Source organism: Ambystoma mexicanum, chromosome 3q (assembly GCF_040938575.1).
Source record: "Ambystoma mexicanum isolate Mex_15411 chromosome 3q, UKY_AmexF1_1, whole genome shotgun sequence".
NCBI classification, from domain to species: Eukaryota; Metazoa; Chordata; class Amphibia; order Caudata; family Ambystomatidae; genus Ambystoma; species Ambystoma mexicanum.
The window spans coordinates 95,703,239-95,728,066 of NC_090926.1; the positions used below are offsets into that span (position 1 = coordinate 95,703,239).

At 40.8% G+C, this 24,828-nt stretch overlaps 1 protein-coding gene across 1 annotated transcript in view; it reads right to left on the reverse strand.

Annotated features, from left to right (window-relative positions):
• Positions 1-4,682: 4,682 nt before the first annotated feature.
• NCKAP1L (NCK associated protein 1 like) overlaps positions 4,683-24,828 on the reverse strand; it is a 2,015,530-nt gene continuing 1,995,384 nt past the window's right edge. Inside the window, exon 31 of the mRNA XM_069653209.1 lies at positions 4,683-5,327. Within this exon, the coding sequence (XP_069509310.1) occupies positions 5,205-5,327 (123 nt within the window). The 3' untranslated portion in view covers positions 4,683-5,204. The remainder of the gene's footprint in view (positions 5,328-24,828) is intronic.

A 24,828-nucleotide genomic window follows, 5' to 3' on the forward strand; every position in this document is an offset into this window, starting at 1 on the left:
CACAGGACATGCAAGCCCTTTGCAAAAGTGGATAAGCAATTATAGCATGAAAACACACACGATGACAATGTGCACGTTCAGAACTCATTGTGCTGTTCTCCGTTAGCGGAACATCTGGACTTCAAATGTATAATTTATGAAGTGTTCATTCACAGTTGCAGCACAGCTTCAGTTACCAGCAGTGAATGCAATTGGACAACCCCCTGGAGATGAATGCAAATGTCACCTGAGTTGGTTCTCTCTGTTTCTTCTCTGTGCTGCATGCCTTGCATCCCTGGTGCTCATAATGCTGTGATTGTCTCCCAAGATGTGATGGTATTTCGATTTTTTGTAGAAATATTGTTTTGTGGTATTGTCTGAAGGAGGGCTAAACAAGCATTATAGTATGATGTACTCCTAGGATGTCCTTAATGCATTTGACCTAAGGTAGGAAGCAGATGACTCTTTTGTTTTTTCATACTGAATCCAAGAGGGCCTACTAATCAGACACAGGCTGATTCATGGAGGTGGCCTGAGTGTTGTGGGGGGCCCGGACTGCAAGTGTAAAAACTGCACAAACAGGTCTTCCATAAATAGGTGTTGAGCATGCGGCAAAATATGAAATAAATCTTGCTCCCTGGACCCATTTTCTATGAGAGCTGGAGGGAGGACTGAAGACAACATAACGCTCCCCATCCAAGTAGGAGTTTACAACTCATTTCAAGTGGCAGGCTTGCAAGGGCCAATCAGCGGAAATTGCTGAATCTGTCTGCCAGCACTGAAGAGGTGTAAAGGCAAGATTACTAGAAATGCTCCTGCTCTTCATGCACATTTTTATTTGGAGCAGTGAAGGTCAGGAAGGAGTCTGAAAAGTCACCTGCCTGCCTTGCAGTTTTTGCTTGTAGCATGTGTACATTTTTAAATAATGAACAGATGGTGTTTGCTGAAGTTTCAGTTTCACTCTCATTAAAAACTGGCCTGCAATAATGTATGCTTCTTTTTTTGTTCTATTGGATAAGTGATCAACACAATCTCGGCAACACTCTTCTATGCACTCGTCTGTGTAACACAAGATTCCAGTTACTCCAAGCATGACATTCCCAGCACCCAATCTCTGCAACAAGTTATACATTCTCAGCTAGGGAATTAGGATGGGCCTTTGACTCTTAAGGCAGATTTATTTACCTTGACATCTGGAGTGCAACGAAATTAACCCATGCCCTCCCTGAGACTCTGACGTGGGTGCCATCTGCAATTTGGAATACAATAGAACACAATACTGTTCCCTCACTTCACGCCAATTCCTGGCTCAACCGAGAATATGTTATTCTAATGCAATGCATTTGTTCAGATTTCGATGTATGAGGTCATGGGGAGGATTACATGAGGAAATGTAGGCACTGTGATTGTTTATAATTTTTCTCATGATGTGAGCATCGGGTGTGAAAAATACAACAGAATATACTTATTTTTTTCACAGACACATGCTTTTCATTTCCAACTTCGACCACTTTTACAGTGGGAATTAAAGCTCCTAAACTGATAAAAAGGAAAAAATCTGTGGGTTCAAATTGGAGTACTGAATATGATCAATAAAATACAACTCTGCAGAACAGTTACTCTCAATATAATCTGGAGAAGGGAATATTACTGAGGCAATAAGCCCGAGACGGCGGGTCATTACCGCCCAAGGTAATGCCCCAGGAGTCCATAGTTACAGGCCTGAGCGTAGCGAGGGCCTTAACAAAGGCCCTGGGGGAATTACCATGGGCGGTAATGGCCCACCGTCGAGGGGCTCATTGCCCTTAGTACCCTGGCCCGTTATAAGCTGAACAAAAAAAAGTTTTAAAAAGTAACAAAAATAATCTGTTTTCGGTTTCCGTGGTGGCCATAGTAAACAAAGAAAATGGCCCCCAATGGGAGGCGTGAAGGGAGTACAAGTAGTGCCATCTCCCTTTCCAGTGTGGCCATTCACTTACATTGAAAAAAAAAGTAAACACAAACAATGGCCACCTTGGAAAAGGGAGAAGGGAAGGGACTACGTGGTCCCTTCTCCATTATCATGGTAGCCTGAAAAGAAAAAAAAAAGACGACACCAGGCGCATGATGCACGCAAGTGCGTCCACAGGATTGCACTGTGGTACCACATGAAGTGTATCTTGTGGATTCGCTGCGCTGGTTACTAATGAATGTTAAAATCAAACCAAATGGCAGATCCGAAATCAAAGGGAATCCGCTACTCAGTGGTGCTAGTTATTTCCAGTATGTAATTGCTAAACGTGTTCCTTTTTTTACCAAAACTTTTACTACCAGAAGCAAGGGCCTACAGACCCGTTTCTGAGCTCGGGATAACATTAATGTAGAAAGGCGACATTCTGCCCTCCAGTTTTCAGCACCCCCATTACGAGGTGGGTGAAAAGATTGGAGGGGAGATGTCTTTCTTTCCAGCCTTTATCGACCTAGCGTGTGCAGCAGTTACCTTGCTAGCATTTATAAAAAGTCTGCCCATTTTCTTATTTCTGAAAATGTCCTTGACCCTTCAGTAAATAAGAAAAGTGGTACTGCAGACTGACAAACGCCTTCATTATAAAAGAAAAAGTGTGAAGTACATGTTAAGGACACCTCAGAGGTGCTGTATTTTAAATCCCTTTTTAAATGCAAAACCAGGGCTTTTGGAAGGAAAATCCCCTTGCAGTGCCTGCCATGCCTTCCTGATGGTTGCTAGGGTTGGAGCCAAGCCGTTAATGAGGCAAATGCAAAAGGGGAGGCTTTGATGCCAGGCCTCCACATTCCCACTTTGACAGAATATGGTGCTTTTTAAGAAAAGTGTTCTTCCTTCAAGAAAGAACAATATTCTTTTTGGCATGTACCTCAAAATTGGGCCCTCAATGTGCACAGTGCAGTCAGACCTTTGCGAATATGACGAGAATTAATTCAACACAATTGGGCACTGTCTTTAGAAACAATAATGGAGAGGGTAGAAGATGTCATTTTTTTCACTTTGTCCCTATTATATTTTATGCTATTGTTCAGCGCGTAGAACATAGCTCTGTAGCTATGACACACTTCTACAAATAACGGTATTGATTGGGAATATTGATTATTTTAACCCAACCCCAGAACAATGCAAAATAAAAGAATGTGAAATGACTTTGTGACCGGTATGAAATAGCGAGTTTATTGATCTGTGCTAATATGAATCTGTGCTGTTCAATATGAATACACATGGCTGACCATCTTCCCGAATGGATCACTGGAAACGGATCCAGTGCGTTCAATTCGTGAATCTGATCCTGACAAAAAGACCCTGTAGAATGTTTGATATTGTCTTGCAATGCCTGCAGTACTGTGGATGTATCTACATAAAAGAGCTGTGTTCAAAAATTTAACTTTAAGAAAAGAAACTGTGGCAAGACTAATTGAAATGGCCAAGTGGTCCCATTTAATAACATCCTCGTCAAAAATAATACTGACCTATACCTCAAGGTTCAATCAGAGGGAGCAATGCAGTGTTTACAATGAAAGTAATGTATATGGTAAAAATAAAGGCATTTTGAGCCAAGAAACAAAAATAAGTATTATTTAACTATATTTTTTTTTATTGAAAAGGACCTTAGTGGCAATGTATTATTTTGTGTCTTGAAAGTGTACTGTTGGATTGTAATCGATTTAGTAGTATTAAGGAATGTCACCAACCCAAGGTTCAAATCATTTATCCATGTATTGTCATCCATGAAGGTACACTTACATAATGGAGAAAAAACACTACGTCTTAAGCACCCTTCCAACATTTCCCCAACTTCCTTATCTGTTCTAAAAGAACTGTTATTGCAGACAAGGATTTTTCTTTTTGATTTGGTCATCATTGTTTAAGTCCAGGATGTATCCTTTCTTCATTTTTTTTATTCTGTCACTAGGTAACATTCCCACATTTTTATTTTCAATATGCTTGGCTGTTGTAAAGGATTTTTACTCTGCACCAGTCAAGCATATGTTTTGTATTGATTCCATTGTAAATTTGTTAATAGTATATCTTCATTAACGTTTCACTATGAGTTAGTAGATGTTATAACTTGTTTACTATATAGTGTCTCCAGCCAAAGTCTTGCAGGGCTAATTTACTAAGCTAAATAAGTAGCTTAAGTAAGATCAAGAGTCATTTTTTTTGGTTAAATGTGTACTTCACCAATTTCATTGCGCTTAGTAAATTTAGTTGTACTTGCACTATTCTTTCAGTTTAGCCAATCATCCCTATATATATATATATATATATATATATATATATATATATATAGTGTGTGTGTATTGTATATATATATATGTATATATATATATATATATAGAGTGTGTGTATTGGGTTGACTTACTAAGCCCAATTTACACCAAAAATGGCTTAAGTTCTACTTACTTTAATTATCATCACTTGGCTCTGCGGGCTTCGTATTGCGGGTTCAAACTTGGAGCAGCCTCTTCCCAACACCTTTCCAGCATTGTTCCGAGTAGCCTAAGTCAGAAGACTGCCACACGCAATGAGTAGTCTAAAGTGTTCTTAAGTGCATAGGATTCTCAAAGAACTGGATAATTTTAATCGGAACGGGTATGACCCCTGGTACTCAGTGTATCTGGCAATGATGGAGCATGCACAAATATAGAGAGCAATTAAAGACCAGCAATACTGAGGCAATAACACAGACAGCCACATATCAAGTGTGATGAAAGTTGTTTCATATTTGTTCTGGACAAGAGACCAGTATGTTTACAAGTTTCTGATAGTTGAACTCGAGCTGATAGCTGCAATGATTTAAGGGTATATATGACTGACTGCACATTTTGTTCCTGGAAACGACTTCTAGATACAAGCAAGGAACTACGTTTACAATTTGACAGCCACTGATTTGAATTGTCACAGTTTACATTAGTCATACAGGAGCCATGTGTCATCACCATGAAAGTAATCTGAGTATCAAAGAAGCAATCACCAGGTGGTATCCACGCCCATCGAGGCCTTGCAATAATGGCCCTGTGATCTTGAAGTAGAATAGAAAGGTCTTTGCTGTGTGTGTCCAAAATTATCGGTGCAATGTATAATCTTTGGCACTAAGAGTTCTGGGTGTGTTTCAACTTAAGCCTTGTGCAACCGTGCTGACGAGAACTATTTGTTGGTCATCAGTTAGAGCCATCAGGTACGAGGTCCGACCTTCTTGATGTGGAAGAGCTTGAGGAAGTCAGTCTGGCGTTGGCATCGCAAGATAGGCTTTGTAAACCTCTCGATATGCATTCCTGAGTAGGACGTAAGGAAAGCACGACTCCAGCATGTCCACAGTCAGGAACGATGATTCTTCCACAATCTGAAAGTAAAAGCAAGAGTTACACATTTGGAATATAACATTGTATCTAGCCAGGTATGACATGTTTGATTGAACACTAAACAGTGAGGGATTTTCATGCCGAAATACTACAATTTGATGTGAATATACTGGGTACTTTTCTCTGAATATGATCCACTATACGTTTATCTTTCTGTGTTGGCAGAGGTATAAGTATCATAGCCACTGAACATTTTTTTAAATATGTTAATTAAAACATTAAGTAAAAAAATGTGTTTGAGGCAACAATATCAATGTCAATACAAAATATTCCAATTAATGACTCGAACAAGAAGCTGTTAATGACATCCATTCTTGTAACAATATGCCTTCTGTATAGGTAGTCAAAGCATATTATTTTGCTAGGAGTGAAATTGCCACGAAACAAGAGTAGTCTTTCCACTTAACAACCTAACATATTTTTGTATGTATCAATTTTTCTCAATATTGGCCAGGATAAGTCAGCCCTGGAGCAACGCTTCAAAAAGTCCTTGTGTAGTGTGAATGCAGGAGTATTGTAGTGTAAGGAGTGGTCCTTACCCCATTGATCAATAGGGTGAGACCCCCATTTGGAGGTTTAAGGACACTAATGTTGATGTTGCCTTGTGCTCATGAAACTAATAGGTTGCTTACATGCATTTATCACAGACCATTCACCATTCACCGCTGATTGCTCTCTTTAAAACTTTTTTTGCATTTATTTTTCATAATTTGTGCATTTAGAACATGACATTGACATTTGTGAAACAGTCGTCGGTAACAAAAAATATAGACCACACAGACATTTTATTTGCACTTCAGTGCTGGTGAGTAGCATATGGCTTTACATCAACTCTTATAAACATGATGATATAAGCTTACCTGAAAGCAAATTAGTGTACGCATTCTATGTTAGACCTAACTACAGCCATCCTGCAGACTAGGTAATGACCAATCGAGGGTCGTGCTGCAGATTCAACAATGACCAATCCTGGGTCATTAGACAACGACCAATCCTGGGTCGACGTCGGGGTGAAGTTCCCTCTATGTGTTATGGACTATATAGAAGCAGTAATTGTGGTATACATAGATGTTTCGGCTGCAACAAAGGCTGCCTTCTTCTGGGTCTGGGATCGTGTCTCTGTTCCTCCTTTTAAATTTCTCAGAAGGGTGTTATTACATTGGGATTCATGTAGTTTTTCAGTTCATCGTACAGAGGCTAGTGTCAGTAAACTAAGTTTAATAGGTGCAATGATAAAAAAATGGGTGCCGTGTTGGTGCCGTGTTGGTGCTTCACCTGATCTGCAAGCACAACTTCATGCACAAATGTTACATTACACATTTTAGGAAGCTAGGAGTATTGCATATGTTTACAGATTATATTGATCGAATGATAGATTGGATGATGATGTGCAATTAACATTTATTCCAGAAGTTGTTTATATAAGAGTGTGATGAAATGCCTACTACAATGGATTAGCACAAGAATGAGTAATGGCTAAACCACCTACTCAGTGCTCACTCTACTACACACCAACAGTGACCTCAATCATTAAGGTGAAACTGGCACAGTCAAAAAATATACCTCCTTCACTTTTTTGGTAACGTGGGCCGAGGACAGGCTATCCTCTTATGAGGAATAACAGTAGCAACCCACACTACCATAGAACAACAGTCCAAAATAATGGAAGGATGTGTCAAGGTTCTATTAATTTATGCATATATTTACTATGAATAAACACACCTATATGCAATATTGCAATACTAGAAAAACACATACAAAAACATTTTGTGGAAAGAGCACAATGTAACAAGCTCTGTGGTTTATATAGGAGGGGTGAAAGACAAGGAATCTGATACAACGTAATTTAAAAATATATCTTTTTGTAGAAAGAGGTGCACATGGGTGGTGTATCAGTCTCTAGGGTCTAAAAATTGTACCATGGATGCTAGACCTCAATGAAATACGTCAATCTGTTCTTGGTGGTTTTCTAATGTTGATCAAGGCTATTGAGGCTATCTTTGCAGGTTGACTAAGGCTCGGACGTGGTGAGTTGTGTTGGTTGAGAAGACGAGTCGGTTCGAAGCTGAGCTTTATGCATTTCAAAGGGGATGTTTGAGTGATGCAGTTCAGAGAACACATCATGGTCAGTCCAAAGTTTGAGACAGTTCGAGACAATGGTTATGCTGGGAGGAGTCAACGAGTGACACAACACTTTCAGTGTTTAGAGTCGAGATCCCGAATGGTTCTGTTTTGTGACCTTGCTGGTTCTGTGCCTCATTCAAAGAGGTGACAGGTCGAAGTCACCCACTGCTGGTAGGAAATAACACAGAAGAGAGTGCCAAAAGCAGCACCGCAGGTCCTGTTGGTTTGAAGGCATTTGGATATGATCAACTCATGTGCGAGGATGGTCTCAAGCTGCAGAATACAGGAATCCAGCTGATTGACTTTTTCGGCTGCTTGAAGGCCCAATCCAGGGGTTCATGGACAAGATCAGTCACTTTCGTCTTTATTTCCAGTCCAGACTGGACACTGGTGTAGCTAGTGGAGTGCAGGTCTTGGTTCAACAGCAAGCCACCTCCATGGTTCCCCGAGTGTGTTTATGGGACAGAGCTTGCCTCATCCTTGGAACACCTTTCTTCACCTCCGGCAGAGGGCTTTGGAAATGATTTATATCCCAACATGGTACACACTAATGCTTCTGTCTTTAAGATGCCAAGATAAATCAAAGAAGGAGAGGTAGACCTTTTCATGTAAAGGCAAAAGGTCACTGGGAACTGGATGAAGGGATGCCTGCTTTAATGTTGCCCAATCCCTGTCAAGGTAATAGTGATGTTTGCCTTCTTGCATCATACCCAAAGTGTAGGTGACTGAAAGGAAAGAGAAGTCCACAGAAATCCAAAATGGAAGAAACGTTCATCATGGCTCGTCTGCTCTTTTGGACTGTTCTAACCCCACCACCTTCATAAGCCTGCAGTTTCAAATGCCCTTTGGTATGTAACACCTTGTTCATACGGTGGCCCTTTTGTTGTGGGTGTGCCTCTTTGAAGCTTGAATCCCAGGAGTCCTCATGCTGGGAATTTCCTTTGCTGGAAAGGTGGTACCGAAACTCTCAAGGGACCAAAGACACACAATCTTCCAGCCTATTATCTTGCTTGCTGAGCAGAGATGGGCAGCCTGGCTAGCATCCACATAGCCTATCCATGGCTGGCTTCAGCTCACAGTGTTGACATCTGAACAATGCAAATCTGATGTGGCTTTAATAATTATGTGAACGATCAGTCACGATACCAAAACCCAAGTATGGGGTATATTTAGAGATTATCTTGACCCCAATGGATAATTCATCAGATGTATTAAGGTTTGCAGTGACCTTGCTGTCACAGCAGCTGTCACACAGGGCACTTGTAAATGTTGAACCTGATCTGTGCCTTCAAAGAGCAGGAGTTGCATACCAGAAGACTGATACAGTAGGGCACAGGTGTACAGTCACATTTGGCATAGAACATTCTGAAAGGGTGGTCTGGTTAACAGACAACCCCTTTGAGATGGATCATTGAATGGGTCATGATCCACAGCATTTCTTTATTAATGCTAATCTACACACTCGCCAGATGGCAATCTTTCATAGAGAGAAAACACAATCATTGTGGTTTTCTACACAGGAGCTGGTGGTCACTGTAAATCCAGCTACAATTATGTTCTGCATGCAAAGGCACCATCATCCGTTCACGTTATTGTCAACATAGCATCACCATATATGACGTTACAGTCAATTACATTTAAAATCCATGCAACGGTTTTGGTTAAAATATAATCCACCTACTAAAAACAATATAAAGGTCTATAGCCTAGTCTTACCAAGGTTATACTCTTGTATAACAAGATACGCTCTGATAGGACAAAAATAGTACCAGAGAGCCAATTTGGTGAAGATTGAACATCACCTGTGCCCTCCGAATCGGGCAGCCCCAACAGGTTGACCATCAGGGAGGAGTTCAGTTTCATATATTTGCAGAGCTGCAGATAAAGGTCTTTTGAAAATCCCAAACTGCATGTTAATAAGGCTAACCATAGAGTTTGGATTGGAAGGCAAGGGGTATAAGATGAAATTAGTTTGATTTGAAAGTAAAACCTAAACAAAGTAACTATCGATATTAAATCGTTAGTAGTGGGGTATAAAACAATAGGAGAAGGACATTTAAACATAAAAAAAATTATTTATCTAACCTATTCCCCGCAACATATTTTACTGGACTAATTAAAAATCGCAAACCTCTGGTGGTACAATGAGTGACCTTGTGGTCATGAAACTGAAGTGGTTCTCTGAGGGTCATTATGACAATAATGAATGATGACCTGCCACACAGCTCTTTTCATTCGTCCCTCTGCGCATGATCCCTTGATCTTATCCATCCCCCTCTATAATGTATTTTGATGCCTCACAGAATCATATTCGTTTTCCTACATATTTGCTTTTCGCCTTGCCACTGATTCTTTTCACGTAATTGAAAAAATAGTCTGCCAGGGGGCATCACTAAAGGACAGGCAGAGGTAGCAATGAAAACCCCTCCATAAATTCTATATCTGTGCATATGCCCAAGTCGCTTAGCTCACAAATGAACCACCTCCTTAGTCTTCATCGACAGCAGAGAAACAGCAGTGGCTCCTGCGAATCCCACGGGAAACAAACAGGGAATCAAGGTTTCAAAAAGCACTACTTTTCTCCTGGCACATACATATTTTCACTTGGTCCCCAGTGAGGCATGCATATTGGTACACACTGTGTAAATATCAAATTGCTTATGGAAGAGCAAAGGCAGAAAACATATGCAGTTATCCATACATTGAATTTATATTGGCTCAGTTGATACTGTAGCGTGACTATGAATATTAGTTCCTAGGTGATGATGTAGCAAATCCATTGGTTTTGGCTCGTATGGTATCTTTAACAAGAACATGACTTCCATTGTGTATGTGGTGCTTTACCTCTGTTATTAATTAATATTTTAGGATAGTTCTGGGGAAACGCATTTGTCTTGGAAGCAAGACATTGCAGTTCAATTTCCGGTACCAAGCACCTTATAAGAGATACATTACTGAAACATTTTGTTAAGTGCTGGCCCTATACAGACGGTTTACGAGCACCTTACAAGGTTCGAAGTTTAAAAAGGTGGGAGACTTTGACTCCTAGGTAATGATTTAGTAGCACCATTCGTTCTGGCTTATAGATGAGGGCTTAGCCTCACCTATGTACTTCTAGCTCTTATGTAGAGTGTTAGTGCCAACATTTTGGTTTAAATGTGTTGTTTTCTTACCACCCAGCGGCTAAATAACATTTGCTCACTGTTTGTGCTTTAGCACCAACATTAATCTTATCTTCCAGGTTGTATTTTGGTACCAAAAAGAGAGAGACAATTACATTCTTGTAGATAATTTGGAAGTGGCGTACAGAAAGCTGGGAGGATGGTAGGGCTGGGTCAGTGTACAGACATATCCCTGCACTTTAATCCTGTTGCTGTTTCTGCTGCGCAGGCTGACTCCCTGATCTCTTTGCTGGAGTCCTAGAAGGAGATCCGGTCTACCAGCAGAGTACTTTTTAGTAAAGCCAAAATGGTTGGCTATGCGGTTGGTGCCCACAATATTAGTAGGCCTGGGCAAACAAGTTCAGTGACTCGCAGAACCATCTAAATTATTTGAGGTGTGACGTCCCGTTAACACTTTTGCAGATATTCATCATGAAAAGTTAATGGACATTAAATAATAAAATATAGGGACCTACACGAGAGTGCAGGCTGGCACCATCCAGTGGTGACTGGTGTCTTTATTAATCAGAGGGGCATAAATATTTCACCCAAATGCGTCCAAAAGACCAATCGTAGCAAGGGAGCCCAAAACTACAAGAGTCGCGATGTGTTCTTCCCTGAAAAAAACGTATTGAAAAATGGAACCGAATTTATGAAGTACAGTTTGTGTGAAAAATTGGGAAAAAAGCCAAAAGTTTCCAATCGTTTTTTTAGGGTAACAATGCCTATGCATGTTCATAATGCCTTTCCCTACAATATTTACCAATATAAACACATGTTTATGTTGGCTGAGCCCGTATATTTCCATGCTGGCTCCACATATATATGCACATTTTCCCATATATGAACATACTAATCTTTTGCACATAATGCCATTAACGATACTATAATAAAACATGGCCAAGCAGGCTGTGCTAATATATGTCAGTATTCCCATGTCAGCTCATATTCTTGTTGGGTTTGCCATTAAAAATGCCATGCCACAATAAGAAATCATGTCCAAACTGGCTGCACCGTTGTAGGCCAGTCTAGACACTTAGTAACATGTGTCATGTTTGCTTTACCCTTGATGCCCAGGAAAAATTCCATGCAACAGTACAAAATTCTATCCAGACTAGCTGCACCACAATATGCCAGTCTAGATATCTAATAACACTTCTCATGCTTGCTTTATCATAGATTCCCAGCACAAAATGCCATGCAGAGATTACAAAATTATGGCTAGACTGGCTACAGCAACATATGCCAGTCTAGGCATATAATAACACATATCATGCTTGTTTTAGCTTAGCTGTCCAGTAAAATACATTATAGCTAGACTGTCCACACTAAAAAAATGCCAGCCTGGCCATGTAAAAGTACTTATCATACTTGCTTTATAATCGATGCCGAATAGAAAAACAATACCACATTAAGAAATTAGAGCCAGACTGGCTGGACCAAAACATGCCAATCTAGCCACGTTTTATGCTTGCTTTATCATAGTAAAATAAATAATGTATGCCCCCACATTCCCCTATGAAATCACCACTGGACATAGCACAAACACAAGTGCACACAAATTCACAAAACATTTATCCAATCATTCACACATTCACCCAAAATGTACTCACTCATTTACATGAACATTCAGTCAGCATTCACTTGCTCCTTCAGACGTGCACCCATACACCATACACATGCTCATTCAGACACACATCCAGACGTACATACATACATTATACACTCTCTAATTCACGCATGCATACAGGCATACATACACACATAACATACATTCTTATAAAGTCCCCGGTCCAGACTCTGCACCTCGCTTTCTCCACCTAAGTTTTTCCAGCTCTTGCGCACACAAACTGGAACCAGGAATATAGAGCACTTACTGAATCCTGCACAATTCATGGAGGAGCAGGAGCGCTCAGTCAGGTAACACCCCAGGCCATCTGCAGGAGCACCGCCTAGGCCCATTAAAACATGCAATTCCCAAGCCTGCGTTCCAATGCGCCATGTAAGTCTGCGGAAGTAAAACTAAATCTTCAGCCTTGCCTGGTCCATTAAACATGTGCACTGGGGAACAGAAATGGTAAAAGTGAAACTACGATTCCGTTTGCCAGTTAAAGCCAGTCCAGGGGTGCATCTACAGTTATCAACAGAGGGAGCACTCAGTGTTTTCACTTGACTGACATGGCTCATCCATAATAGGTGGCACATCTGGTAGTTGAGCCCCTCGTTGCCCTTTATGGATAAGCCACCTCTCCCACCATTCTCAACAGGACCATAGTACATGCTCCACAGCGCGAATATGGTCTGGCAGGCACTTGAAGGGAAATGGGGCAGGTTACACACATTTCTATTGCACTATTAATGGAAAAAAGTGTAAAAAATGTATGAGGTTCTGGGAGGAAAAGGACTATTTGAGGGATCGGGAGGGGGGATTTGTACCCCTAAATGTGATTCGGACATGTTTATGTTAAACATATTGGTGACCTATGTGCAGGTTATTTTGGGGACATTTCTCCAGCCTTAGTTATAAGTACTTGTTCAGTATTTTCTGTTGTTCAGTCAGGACGAGTGAAGTTGGTTAGAAGGCCCATGTTGCGGAATTTCTCCAGCCTTAGTTATAAGTACTTGCTCATGATTTCGTGCAGTGCAGTTAGGAGCTATTAATTTAGCAGGTCATTTGTGGGGAAGTTCTGCCAACATTAGCTATTTGTACTTACCAATGATACCTGTAGTGCAGTCAGGCGAATTGAAGTTGGTTACTGCAAACATAGATTTCATGGTGTCCATGCTAATGGGAGATCCAGGCCAAGTGCATTATACAATGGCATTTTATTTATTCATGTATTTACATCTTTCATGTAATGTTGTTATTTTTGATTGGGCAGTTACTGTTTAACTTAATCTTCATCATATTAAATGGATTGGGTAGTTACTTCAGTGAACACAGATATAATGTTAGAGGAACATACTAAATATTCAGATGTGTGGGTTTAATAGCAAGAGTCATGGGATTTATTTAGCAGAGCATTACACCACTGGACTTTGACACTAGAGTGATGTACAGGTTATTATTCACTGTCAAATTTTCATCTCTTTGTAAAATTAAATTTCAGACAATTACTTTTGTGGACACAGATTATCTGAACAAAGAAAAGCTAGTTAATTCATAAACTGCATTCAATACGGGCTATGTGATGTTAGCAACAACTGTGTGGGCCAGGTGATGAGCACATAATACAATTATCTGATAATGATCTAGAACAGTGAACCCTTTATGAGACCCAAGTAACAAGAGTAGGCTATAATTATTTTAGTGGCAACAACATCCACAGATGTGAAATGTGAAGGTGAGTTGGGCCAGCCATCACGTGGTGGCATTTTTAAAATGTTTTTTTTCTTAAAAATGCTTCTTTGGTGTGGAGCGTGGGGCATCATTTTGATAAACTGATAAACTTTGGCACCGTTTGTCAGATATGCATGAAACATGTCAAAACATGCATGTGATAGATATGTATCAAACATGGCAAAAAAGAAATCTATAAACATAGAACTGAACTGCTTGGAAACACTTTGTGCCGTTCCTTCCAGGGACGTTTCCAAAATGTGGGTTTCCCATTCCTTTTCCATAGGGAATATTTGCCCTCACCTACAGAAAAATATGCTGGACAGATTTGCACCAAGCCTTCATGAGGAATGACTCTCTGGTCCCGAAAGCACACTTTTTCAAATCGGGAGAAAATCAGACCAGCATTTTCTTTAAAATAAAATATAACAATCTAGAGCAGTATGATTTATGTCTACTTTGGCTGAACATTTGCATATATGTTTTCTGAATGTAAAAAACATGATTTAATTGGTGAAAAAAATGCAATCTAATTGGCAAGGTGAGGATCTGTGGATCCCATGTCACAAAATATGAAATTTGACTGGCTGATGTTCCACTTTTTAAAAAGAAAAATGGCCACACATTGGATACATATGTTGGATTCAACATGGACAGATCAAGACATGTATCTGATCTCATGGTTCCTGGATCACGTCACCTAAGTAGCAAGGTACTGTTGAAAGCCAATGTGACCATCCATGTGAAGTGGCCTTCACTGGGCTCCATGAGGTGAGATACCTCGCCTGGTTTGTCCTGGTTCTCCACAGCTTTATTTGTTAAACACTTTTTCAGTTGCAAAGGACTAGGAAAAATCATGAAAGGTATAGAGGTATGGAACAATGACCAGGTACTATATGGAGGTCGCCGCCCTATAATGGAGGTTAGTCAGAGACACATAGGAACCCCTCAAAATTCTATTGTTAATAACTTTTGATTTGAGTAATTGATTTGGCCGAAATTCTGAAAGTGATTAAAAATCTGCCACCCCACCCATAGAGTGCAAAGTTTTGTAAAGATTTGTTAAAACATTAAAAAAAGTTATTATGCATAAAAAAACATGATCTCCAAAAGTGTGGCCTACTTAACATACATTTTTCCATTGAATAAAAAGGTCCATTTTTGCCAACGTGCACAGCCTAAACCGCTGGATGGATTTGGTCCAGGTCATAAAAACATTGGGCATGAAGCGTTGACTCGCGATCCATGCATGGTTTGGGGATATACCATGCCGTAGTTATTTTGAAATATGATGGAGAAGTTATATCTCCCATTGTGAAATGCAGGATCATGGTTTTCAGAAATGAAATGACCGCCTTCTTGTTTTTCTCTAGATGCGAGACATATTTGCAGCTGTAGCCGAGGTTATGGGCACACTAAAAAGCTATTTGCAGGTCAAAAAACATACAAATGCCATTTGGATAGAGTTGGGAGGATGGCTAGAAAGCACTACTTGAAATTTGGGAGTTTGAGGGTGTCCGGAGACTGAGTTTGCAACACAAAGCTTTCTGTAGCCTCGGCTATAGCTGTAAATAGCCGACATCTGAAAGCAAACTACGTCACAGAAGCAGTGTGTGCTCTTGGGTGAAAGGGAGAGGTGAGGAGGCAGTCTGGGGAGTGGGGGGAGCTAGCACAGATGAGGGGGGCACCAGTTGGCGATGGCCTGGGGGGGCAGGGAAACATTTATTTGGCTGTTTTGCAAATATTTGCGGCTATATCCGAGGTTACAAAGGACATCGGATAACCACGGGTATGGGTAGTTCGCCACCCGCGGTTATATTTTTAAGAACATTTTTTGTGAAAGATATTTGTATAACTATAGTGATGTTGGGGGTGGAAAATCACTGGCTATGGCCAAAGGCCATGGCCAGTGTCTCAACTGCCAATCCAGGTCTCCCATTCATGCAGTAACCAGGAGAGACTCTGTTTAGCTGCAAAGTGAGGAAGGGTCCAGCCTACTCAGGCCATGTTGACTGATAAGTGAGCCAAACTTACAAGACCACTTAGAGGAATGGGCCGGCCCTTTTCTTGCTTTGAAGCTAACCAGGGCCAGTCCTACATAGATGGGCGACCGAATGGGCAACTGAATTATTTACTTTTGTTAAAACCGTGCTGCTGTCAGTCCTTGAAGGTTTTTCACTCAGAGACAATTGTTTGCCTTTTGCTGAATTGCATTCTGGTATTTGTTGTATCCCAGCCAATAATAAAACATTTTAAAAAAGGTAATTTTACAGCAACATTGGGTTTCCCATCCCTGCAGTAACTGGGACGAACCCTGCATAGTTTCAAAGTGAGGGTGGGGTCAGCCCACTAAGGCATGTTGCCTACTACATGGGCCCCTCCTTAAAAGAACACTTAGAGAAACATGGCCTAATGGGGCTGGATCTTTCCTCAGTTTTAAACATCTCATAACGCACGGGATCCACATTTTTATAAAACAGAAAAAATGAAATCTAAAAAGGAGTTCAAGACACAACACTTAACCATTATGCTACAGTGATTTTATTGTGTATATTTTCACAAGTTTAATACCTAGCATTTTATCATTGAACATATTAAATCATAGGCTAAGTATGAAATGTATGCCCCATTAAGCACCAAGCATTTGTGGACTAGTGGTTAAATGCTGGACCAGGAGCTCTGGCAGACCATGGTTCAAGGCTGCATGGTTTTTTCTGTTATTTAACTAATTTAATTTAATTAAAAGGAAAGCAAGTGGGAGGTGGCGAGGTTTGCTGCAGTGCATTCCTGTGATCTTTATTAGCATGATGGCATTTAGACGCGGCTGTAATGTCAGCCACGTCCAAATATCCCTTGCGCCAAAATAACAACGCCAGAATGGCTTGCGCGCCAAAAAGGGCATACCGAACTGTGGGGTTACAGCGGAATGACCGTGCTAAATCGGCCCGTGCCAAACTGATGCTGCCGAAAAATGGTGTACCGCTGGGAGAACGCTGCTTAACCAAAGTGTGTGCTCCATGGCAATTAATTTAATCTCACTGTGCAATGCCTAAAAACATTGTGAGTTCTCAGAGTTTTGAATGTCTCATAACACACAGCATCCACATTATTTTTTTTAAACCGTGCTACTGTAAGTCCTTGAAAGTTTTGCACTCTGAGAATGTTTTTTTGCCTTTTGTTGAATTGCATTCTGGTATTTGTAGTCTTGCAGTCAGGATGCGGGGTGGGGGGATAATGCCTGAATTATTCACTTTTTTGCCTAGCATAGTTCTATAAGTATTTATATATTTGAGTGACACTATGGTATGTGTACTTTTCAAGTTAGCTTTATAGAGCAGAGTATTGTTGAAATCCGACATGGGGGTGAGGAGGGGAAATGATGGAAAGGCAAGTAAGTCATGAGTATTTGCCCACAATGTGGAAAGAGAGTTTGCAATCAAGGACAGTGGTGCAGTTATTTTCTCCTTATTGTGACTGCTTTTTAGGGCACTATCAGAGGGCGGATGCAACCCCCTGGGGTTTTTTTTAGGTTGACATGCTTGCTGAAGTATTTGGCTACCAGGATTTTACCCAGGTTGTCATGGTCCCAGTGCAGATGCTTACTTACAAAACCACAAGCACTTGTTTCGTTGTGGGATTTCGTTTTCCGTGGAATATATCACGACAGAATGCTGGGTTTTAAAGGTGAGAACCTTTTATAATTTGCAAGCATATTTTTTGGAACATTTCCTCTCTCGGGTCATTTTTCATTTTTCTGGTGTTCATTACTTCCAATGCTGTTTTGTCTTGCGCACTTTCGTCTAAGGAGTATGTCTGTATAATTAATGTTAATTAGGTATGGAATAACAAAACTCAAGGAAAAACTTTAGTTGCAGGAACATTAAGGTGAGAACCTAATGCAACAAAACCCTGGAAATTCAGCTAAAGCCTCCTTAACTTCTCACCCTCTGTTGCGCAAGACTACGACCACAATGATGACATCACAGATCACATCACTTATGACATCACTAATTGCATTACAACAGTAACTGGCATCAGGCATGGCATTCAGCCATGGTCAGTGTGCATGGCCAACTATACATTAACACATGAATGGGTACTAGTCATGGCCTTCAGTTATGGACAGTGGTCACAACTTTCACCCATCTGTACTGAATATTTTAAAACACTAACAGGCTACCAACCCTAGAATTTTGCCTTTACCAGTGGATGCAGCTTTCAACAGTGTCCACTGTATATTATATGCACTGAACAGGCACTAGCCATGGACTTTAGCACAATACTGGCCAGTGGCCACAATCTTTGACTGTGCCCATTATATATTCTAATGTATAAATGGGCCACTAGCCATGACCTGTGACCTTGATCAGTGTGTACATTTTCAAATAATAAAATGCAATAAGCTATGGCCTTTAGCCGTGCCCACTGTGTATTACACAACACTAACCAGACACTAGCTATGGCCTTCGACCGTGCCCACTGTATATTATATACACTAACCAGCCGCTAGCCATAGTTTTCAATACAATACTAGCAAGTGCCCACAGCCTTTTGCTGTGCCAACTGTATATTCGGACATATTAATGGGCACTAGCTATGGCCTTTAGCCATGGCCTCTGACTACAGCTTTCAACTTTGCACACTGTATAATCTAAAACGGTGACGGACTACTAGGCATGGCTTTTAACCATGCACATTGGTATTTTTTAACACTATCCAATCACTAGCTATGGCCTTTGATGCTGGTCAGTGAAACCAGCCTTTGTCATGTACAATTCCACGGCCTAAATTCAAATTAAGGTAATCAAAGTTTTAATGAGCTAACTTATAAATGATGTTATGTCTAAATCCATTATTGATGTAATCAGTTATATACAATGCAATTAGTGTTGTCACCACTGATGGCATCAGTGATGTGATTTGTAATGTCATCAGTGTTCCCATACCACATGTAATTAGTGATGTCATCAGGGATGTGATCTATGTCGTCATCATTCTGGTCATAGTGTGCGCAACAGGGGGCTCGAAGTTAAGGTGGCTTTAGCTGAATTTCCAGGTTTTTGTTGCATTAAGTTCTCACCTTAACATCCCTGCAACTACATTTTTTTCCTTGAATGTATATCTACATATTCAGTAAAAAGACAATGATGACATCATAGATGGAATCACTGATGACATATTTTAAGGCCATAGCTATAGCTTATGGTTTTACCAAACATGTATGGGTGACCCAACATCATCAACCAGGCCTTTGCCGACCGCCTGCAATGCCCGCTGCATCAAAATCCACAGGCTGAATTTTATCTGAAGAGGTAAGCCCTTGCCAGCAGCATGCCTTTTAAAAACGCCTTTGTTCAACGTTGCTGTTTGTTCTGCATTGGGCTGATTGGCTGAGTTTTTATATTTGGGCAAGTCTAGCCTCCCGGAATGTGGCTAATGCGCTGATGAAACCTTTTCAAGTGGCATTTCTTTTGCCGTTTCAAAAGGTGTCGCTGCAGTACGCGTTAGTTCTAGAAACACTAGAACGCGCATACTGCTTCATTAGTACGGAGCAACAGGGCGCCGTTTTGGGCCAACTTGCTACGTACTAATGAATGGGAGGAAACTGGCCGTCTTGGAAAAGGAGAAGGGACTACATATAGTCCCTTCTCCTTTTCCATGGTCGCCAGAAAAAGAAAAAAAAAGAGAGTGCACCCGGTGCGCGATGCACGTAAGTGTGTCCATGGGATTACACTGTGGTATGGCTCGGAAACGAGCCAATCCACGTTAAGTGTATCCCATGGAATGTCGCAGCCGGGCACTATTTATCATTACGGTATGCATCCTCGCCGCAGTGGCTGAGTTATTTTTACTTTAGAAACCGTAACATTTTTAGGATGGTATTGTTTTGCAGTGCAACCATGGTTTCCTTCAACAAAGTTTTTATCACTTGCGTTCAAATTTGTTTAAGGTAAGCATAACCAGAGCATCCGTTAGGCCAATGTTTTTTAGTGGTAGTGCAGTTAAGTGTACATTGCGTTTTCCATATAACGTTTGCCCACTGTTCACCAACGTGTTCCCAAATATTATTATATGGGTGGCATATCGTGCACTTTATTGAACTTTGCTAGTCCTTTAAAGAAACAATTTGTTTGTATTTGTTGTATTGCAACATATTTCAAGACAGATTTCTCAAAGTCACAAAAATCAATTTTTACCTAATTACACACAGATGCAGTTTGTGATCTGAACTGTTGTACATTACACATTTCATGAAAATAAGGTTTGACGAATTTGTGAAATTACACTTAATTGACGTGGGTATATTTGTTGATATTTCAGTATTGTGTAGAAAATCTTAATTTAAGGTAGAAAAGATTGGAAGACACTTGACAAATGCACAATTCCAACATTTGCAAATGCTAAATGCTATTCAGATGTACCATCCAAAATCCACACCCAAAAAGACATTTTTACAAGGAAATTCACTTTCCAACATTTGCTTCCTAAACAACTATTTTTCCTCAAACAACTTTTTACAAGCACACATGTCTATCGATACATACAACTCAAACATTGGCTAACTGGTGTACTTAAACCCTAAACTCCATGACCAAGCTCCATAAATTAGGTGTGTTCTCAGTAATCTCAGTGCCCTTCATGCCGTTTGTGATCACAAAGCACTGAATGACCTAAGTGACCTCAGTGATCTTAGTGTCCACAGCGCTCTCAGTGATCTGAGTGCCTGCTGTGTTCTCTGTGGCCTCAGTGACTCAAGTGTTGTAGGCTACTCAGTACCCTCAGTGATCTGAGTGACTCCCAGATTGATATCATTTGCAGCAGCAGTGACATGGATCAAAGGTCGGAAAATAAAGCATCTGCCAGGATGCAACCTAGCCCAGTCTCTCAATATCAAGACCTCTCGACGATCATGGGAGGGGTGAAAATACAGAAGTGCAGAAAATTGGCTGGGTGGGGGCTGTGCCTCCCTTACCAATCAACAGCCAGTGTACACCCAAACATCAGCAGCTGCTTAATCGCCTTATTGAATCAGTAAGCAGCACTTTGGTCCAGTCAACTGCATGGTCACTTGTCATCATAAACTGTGCAAGGTCCAGATGATTTACAACATGGCAAAGACTCCCCCATTGTTTTTTTGTGGTCGAAGAGGTTATCTGGGTTTGGCAAGCACACAAACTCAAAATTCCCCTGAAGCAGTTATGAAGGCGCTCTAGCCTACTACACATGTTCTGCAGTATGATACAGGCCTTCTGGATTAAAATAGAAAGTACTTGCAGAAGCGCAAGTGTGAACAGATACAACTGGACTCCGAACGACTGCCTCGTGGGAACATACCCTTGTTTGAGCAACACAGACACTTGGTGAAACTGATGGACGTGGTGTGCATACTGGCCAAAAGGGCAATTGCAATGATGTGGAAATCGTCTGGAGGCCCGAGCTACGAGAAATGGAGCAAGAATAGGAAGGATGGACAACGGCATAGACTGCAGCCCGGGAAAAGGGAATGGACAGATCAGAGGGTGACATCAGTGTCACGTTCGAAGCATGGAAAGCCCTACTAAGGGACATGTTCCTCTGGCGGATGACAAATCACCCTGAATCTATAAACCAAACCCACCACATATTCGCAGTAGCGCAAACTTATCCACGGAATCACTACCTTGCTGTTTCCCTCCCCCAAGCTTGAGTGAACCTCTCCTGCATTTACCATCTACAGGTCTAGCTGAGATTTCACCTGGGAAAAGAAGACAGTCTTTGTATGTTAGTGTTATATGTTTGGATCGTTGTTGCTCTGAAATGTCATGACTGATAATTACCACATGCTGCATTACAAGAGCTAATGTTTGTATATTACAAATGCATTTAAAAATAAAGATGGGAGGGTAGTTTGTGGTGTAGCCCATAGTTAGTGCAATCGTTATGTTAGTACAGTTGGTGGACGTTCGTTGAAAGTGCGCCTCTTCTCCCCCATTGTGCTATCCACTCTGCATTTGAATCTGCCCCTGAAATACCAAACCAGTAGTCCTGGCTCATTAAGTGGAATATGACACCTATGCACCAAACACCAACATGAAAACTCAATTGTTGTTTGCGAATAGATGATTTAGGAAGCAGGGAAGAATAATGATCATACAAATGGTGATTAAACAGAGAAGGAGACGGTTGAAGTTATATCCCTGAACAAGATGAATGACATCAAAACAAAGATGGCCAGAAGGAAATGGAAGCTGGAGCCAGACTGTCCCCTGAGAAAACAATGCAGAAATGCTACATGGAGAGGTTATGTTGGTGCAAACAAACCAAAGAGAGTGGGGTCCCACCGACCCACAAAGATGGCTTCCAAGGATGTGAGGGGCTAGAACAGTGCACAGCATCCCAGTGGAAAAAAGAGTATTACCGGTCCCGTCCCTTGTAGTCAACAGAGGATTTCATGAATCCTGAAGGCAGGTATATACCATGTTATACACCATGTAGCACCAAGGCCTAACCCAAAATGGAAAGCTACTACATTCATTGGTCTAAACCTGTACAGAGCTTTGTGAGAAAGCACAAATGTCCAAGCACTTTTTCGATTTTGCAATTGAAATAAATACTGGGTGAAAAAGTCAACAGAATTGGAAAAACAAAGTCTTCAAGACATACAAAAAGCAGGTGGGTAGTGAAAAAGGTCACAACCTATCCATCCAAGTTGTGAGCCAGTAAATAAACAGTAACAGCTCCAGATCTGGTGAAACTGAGTTCATAAGCTTACAATCAATCTCCAGACCCATAGTAAAAAGCAGCAAAGCAACAAAACGCGAAGAGGTTACAATCAGTGCAAGAAAGACCATGTTTCATGAAGTAACATGGCAATGGACTGAGACAAGGAGTGATCAGAATGGTAGGTTGGATTAATAAAGCAAGGAACCAAGTCAAAATGTCAGTAACATAATACAGCAAGTTAGGTAGGGATGAGGGGCTTAAGAGAGGCAGAGAAAGCAAGCATGGGTCCTTTACATGGTAGTTAGTTTGCAGGAAGCAAGAAGCCCATATAGTTCTAATAAAGATCTGTTCCAATGTATATTGATGTCATGCCAAAATATCTCATTTAAACTTCTTCTGAAACTAAGCTCCTCCTTAAAATTCAGAACACTGTTCCACCAGCGTCTGCTCTGAGAAACACAGCACATAAGGAGACCCGTCAATGATTCCGACTCCGAGGACCACAGACTTAAATCTTGCAATGTATAATATACCTGAATGCAAGCATATTGTCACATGTGTTCAAGGATCATACTAGCAAAAAGGCAGCTACAGTATGCTGCATTACCATTTCCAATATTTCTGAATAAATATACCATTGTATTTCTTTCTATTGTGCAGTTTTTAAAAAGATAAAACCTTCACAAAGTATTATCAACACATATTATTACATCAATCCATATTTACAGTAATACATTAATACACTCCCACAATTTTGTTTTCTCCATAAAACCATGAATAATTAGAACATTCCCATAATTTATTGTTTTCATTTTCGCACATAATACACCGTATTCTTAAAACTTCCCATTTCCTATTATTTGAAAAGGTCATACATACGCATTTATGGACCACTAACATTCTTCTAATCCACCTATTTTATCATACCCAAAAATTGCATCAGTGCCTTACTTAATTGATAATGCAGGGTTGTCCAACACATATTTCATGCCATGGACCCTGTATTGCACACAAAGCTCAACATATATTTTCGAAGCAAATTCACCTTTGATCAACAAGTGCGTTGCATTCTAAGAATAGATGCTGCAACGTTTTGCTATGCTGTAAACAAAATCTGCACTTGTCTGAGAGACAATCCTTCTTTTTCCACCTAAAACAATTTGCTCTTGGGGTAAGATGTCCAGTCTAAACCTTAACAAAATTTGCCTGGTTTCCCCTGATGTAAATCTGCAGAGGTATCCAGCACACCCCCCTAACATTTTGTGTTCATTATCAATCTATTGTATCGGTCATACCAACCCACAGAGTCACAATCGCGACACCAGCCTGTGAGCCATACATGTTGCTTCGATGCTCACAGATTCTCTAATAAGAGTTTCCACACACACATAATTCTTCCAATTTCTCCATTGTTTTGATATGAACAACTAAGCCCCTTTTTGACCTTCTTGACGATTTGGGTGTCACCTAAACTGACTACGCAGATGACACCCAAATCCTCATACCCATCCCTGTGGACCATGTTACTGACACCGTCACACTCAATGCCATCTACCTAACCATCCAGGCATGAATGGCACATCACGGGTTGTGCTTGAACGACCACAAGACGAGTTGCTCCTCACAGGCTCGCAACTCAGGCTTGCCAAACTAAATGATGCCTTCAAACTCTTCAACATTGATGGGAACACCATCAAAGTCTTTAAAGAGGTAAAACACTGGGATTTTAATTGGATTCGTCTCTTACACTCTCAAAACAAGTAAATGCTACCACATCAGCTACAACCTACACCTGTAAACTTATCAACGCCTGCAGACAATTTTTGTCATTCGACAGCTGCATTACGTTGGCTAGAGCTCTAGTCCTGACCCCACTAGACTACTGTAATGCCTTATATGCCGCACCAAGATCCACAACATCCGAAAACTCCAGGTTCTACAAAATAACACCCTTAGAACTGCGCTTAACTTCACCAGATCATCACATATCTCCTCAACGAGACAGAAACTCCACTGGCTTCCGGCACAAGAACGGATCATGTTCAAAACACTCACACTGACACACACATGTCTTCACTGGGTGGTCCCCTCTTACCTATCAGTCAAAATAACAACAACCCCTTCTGCAAGATCTGCAAGGGCAGCCTACATGCA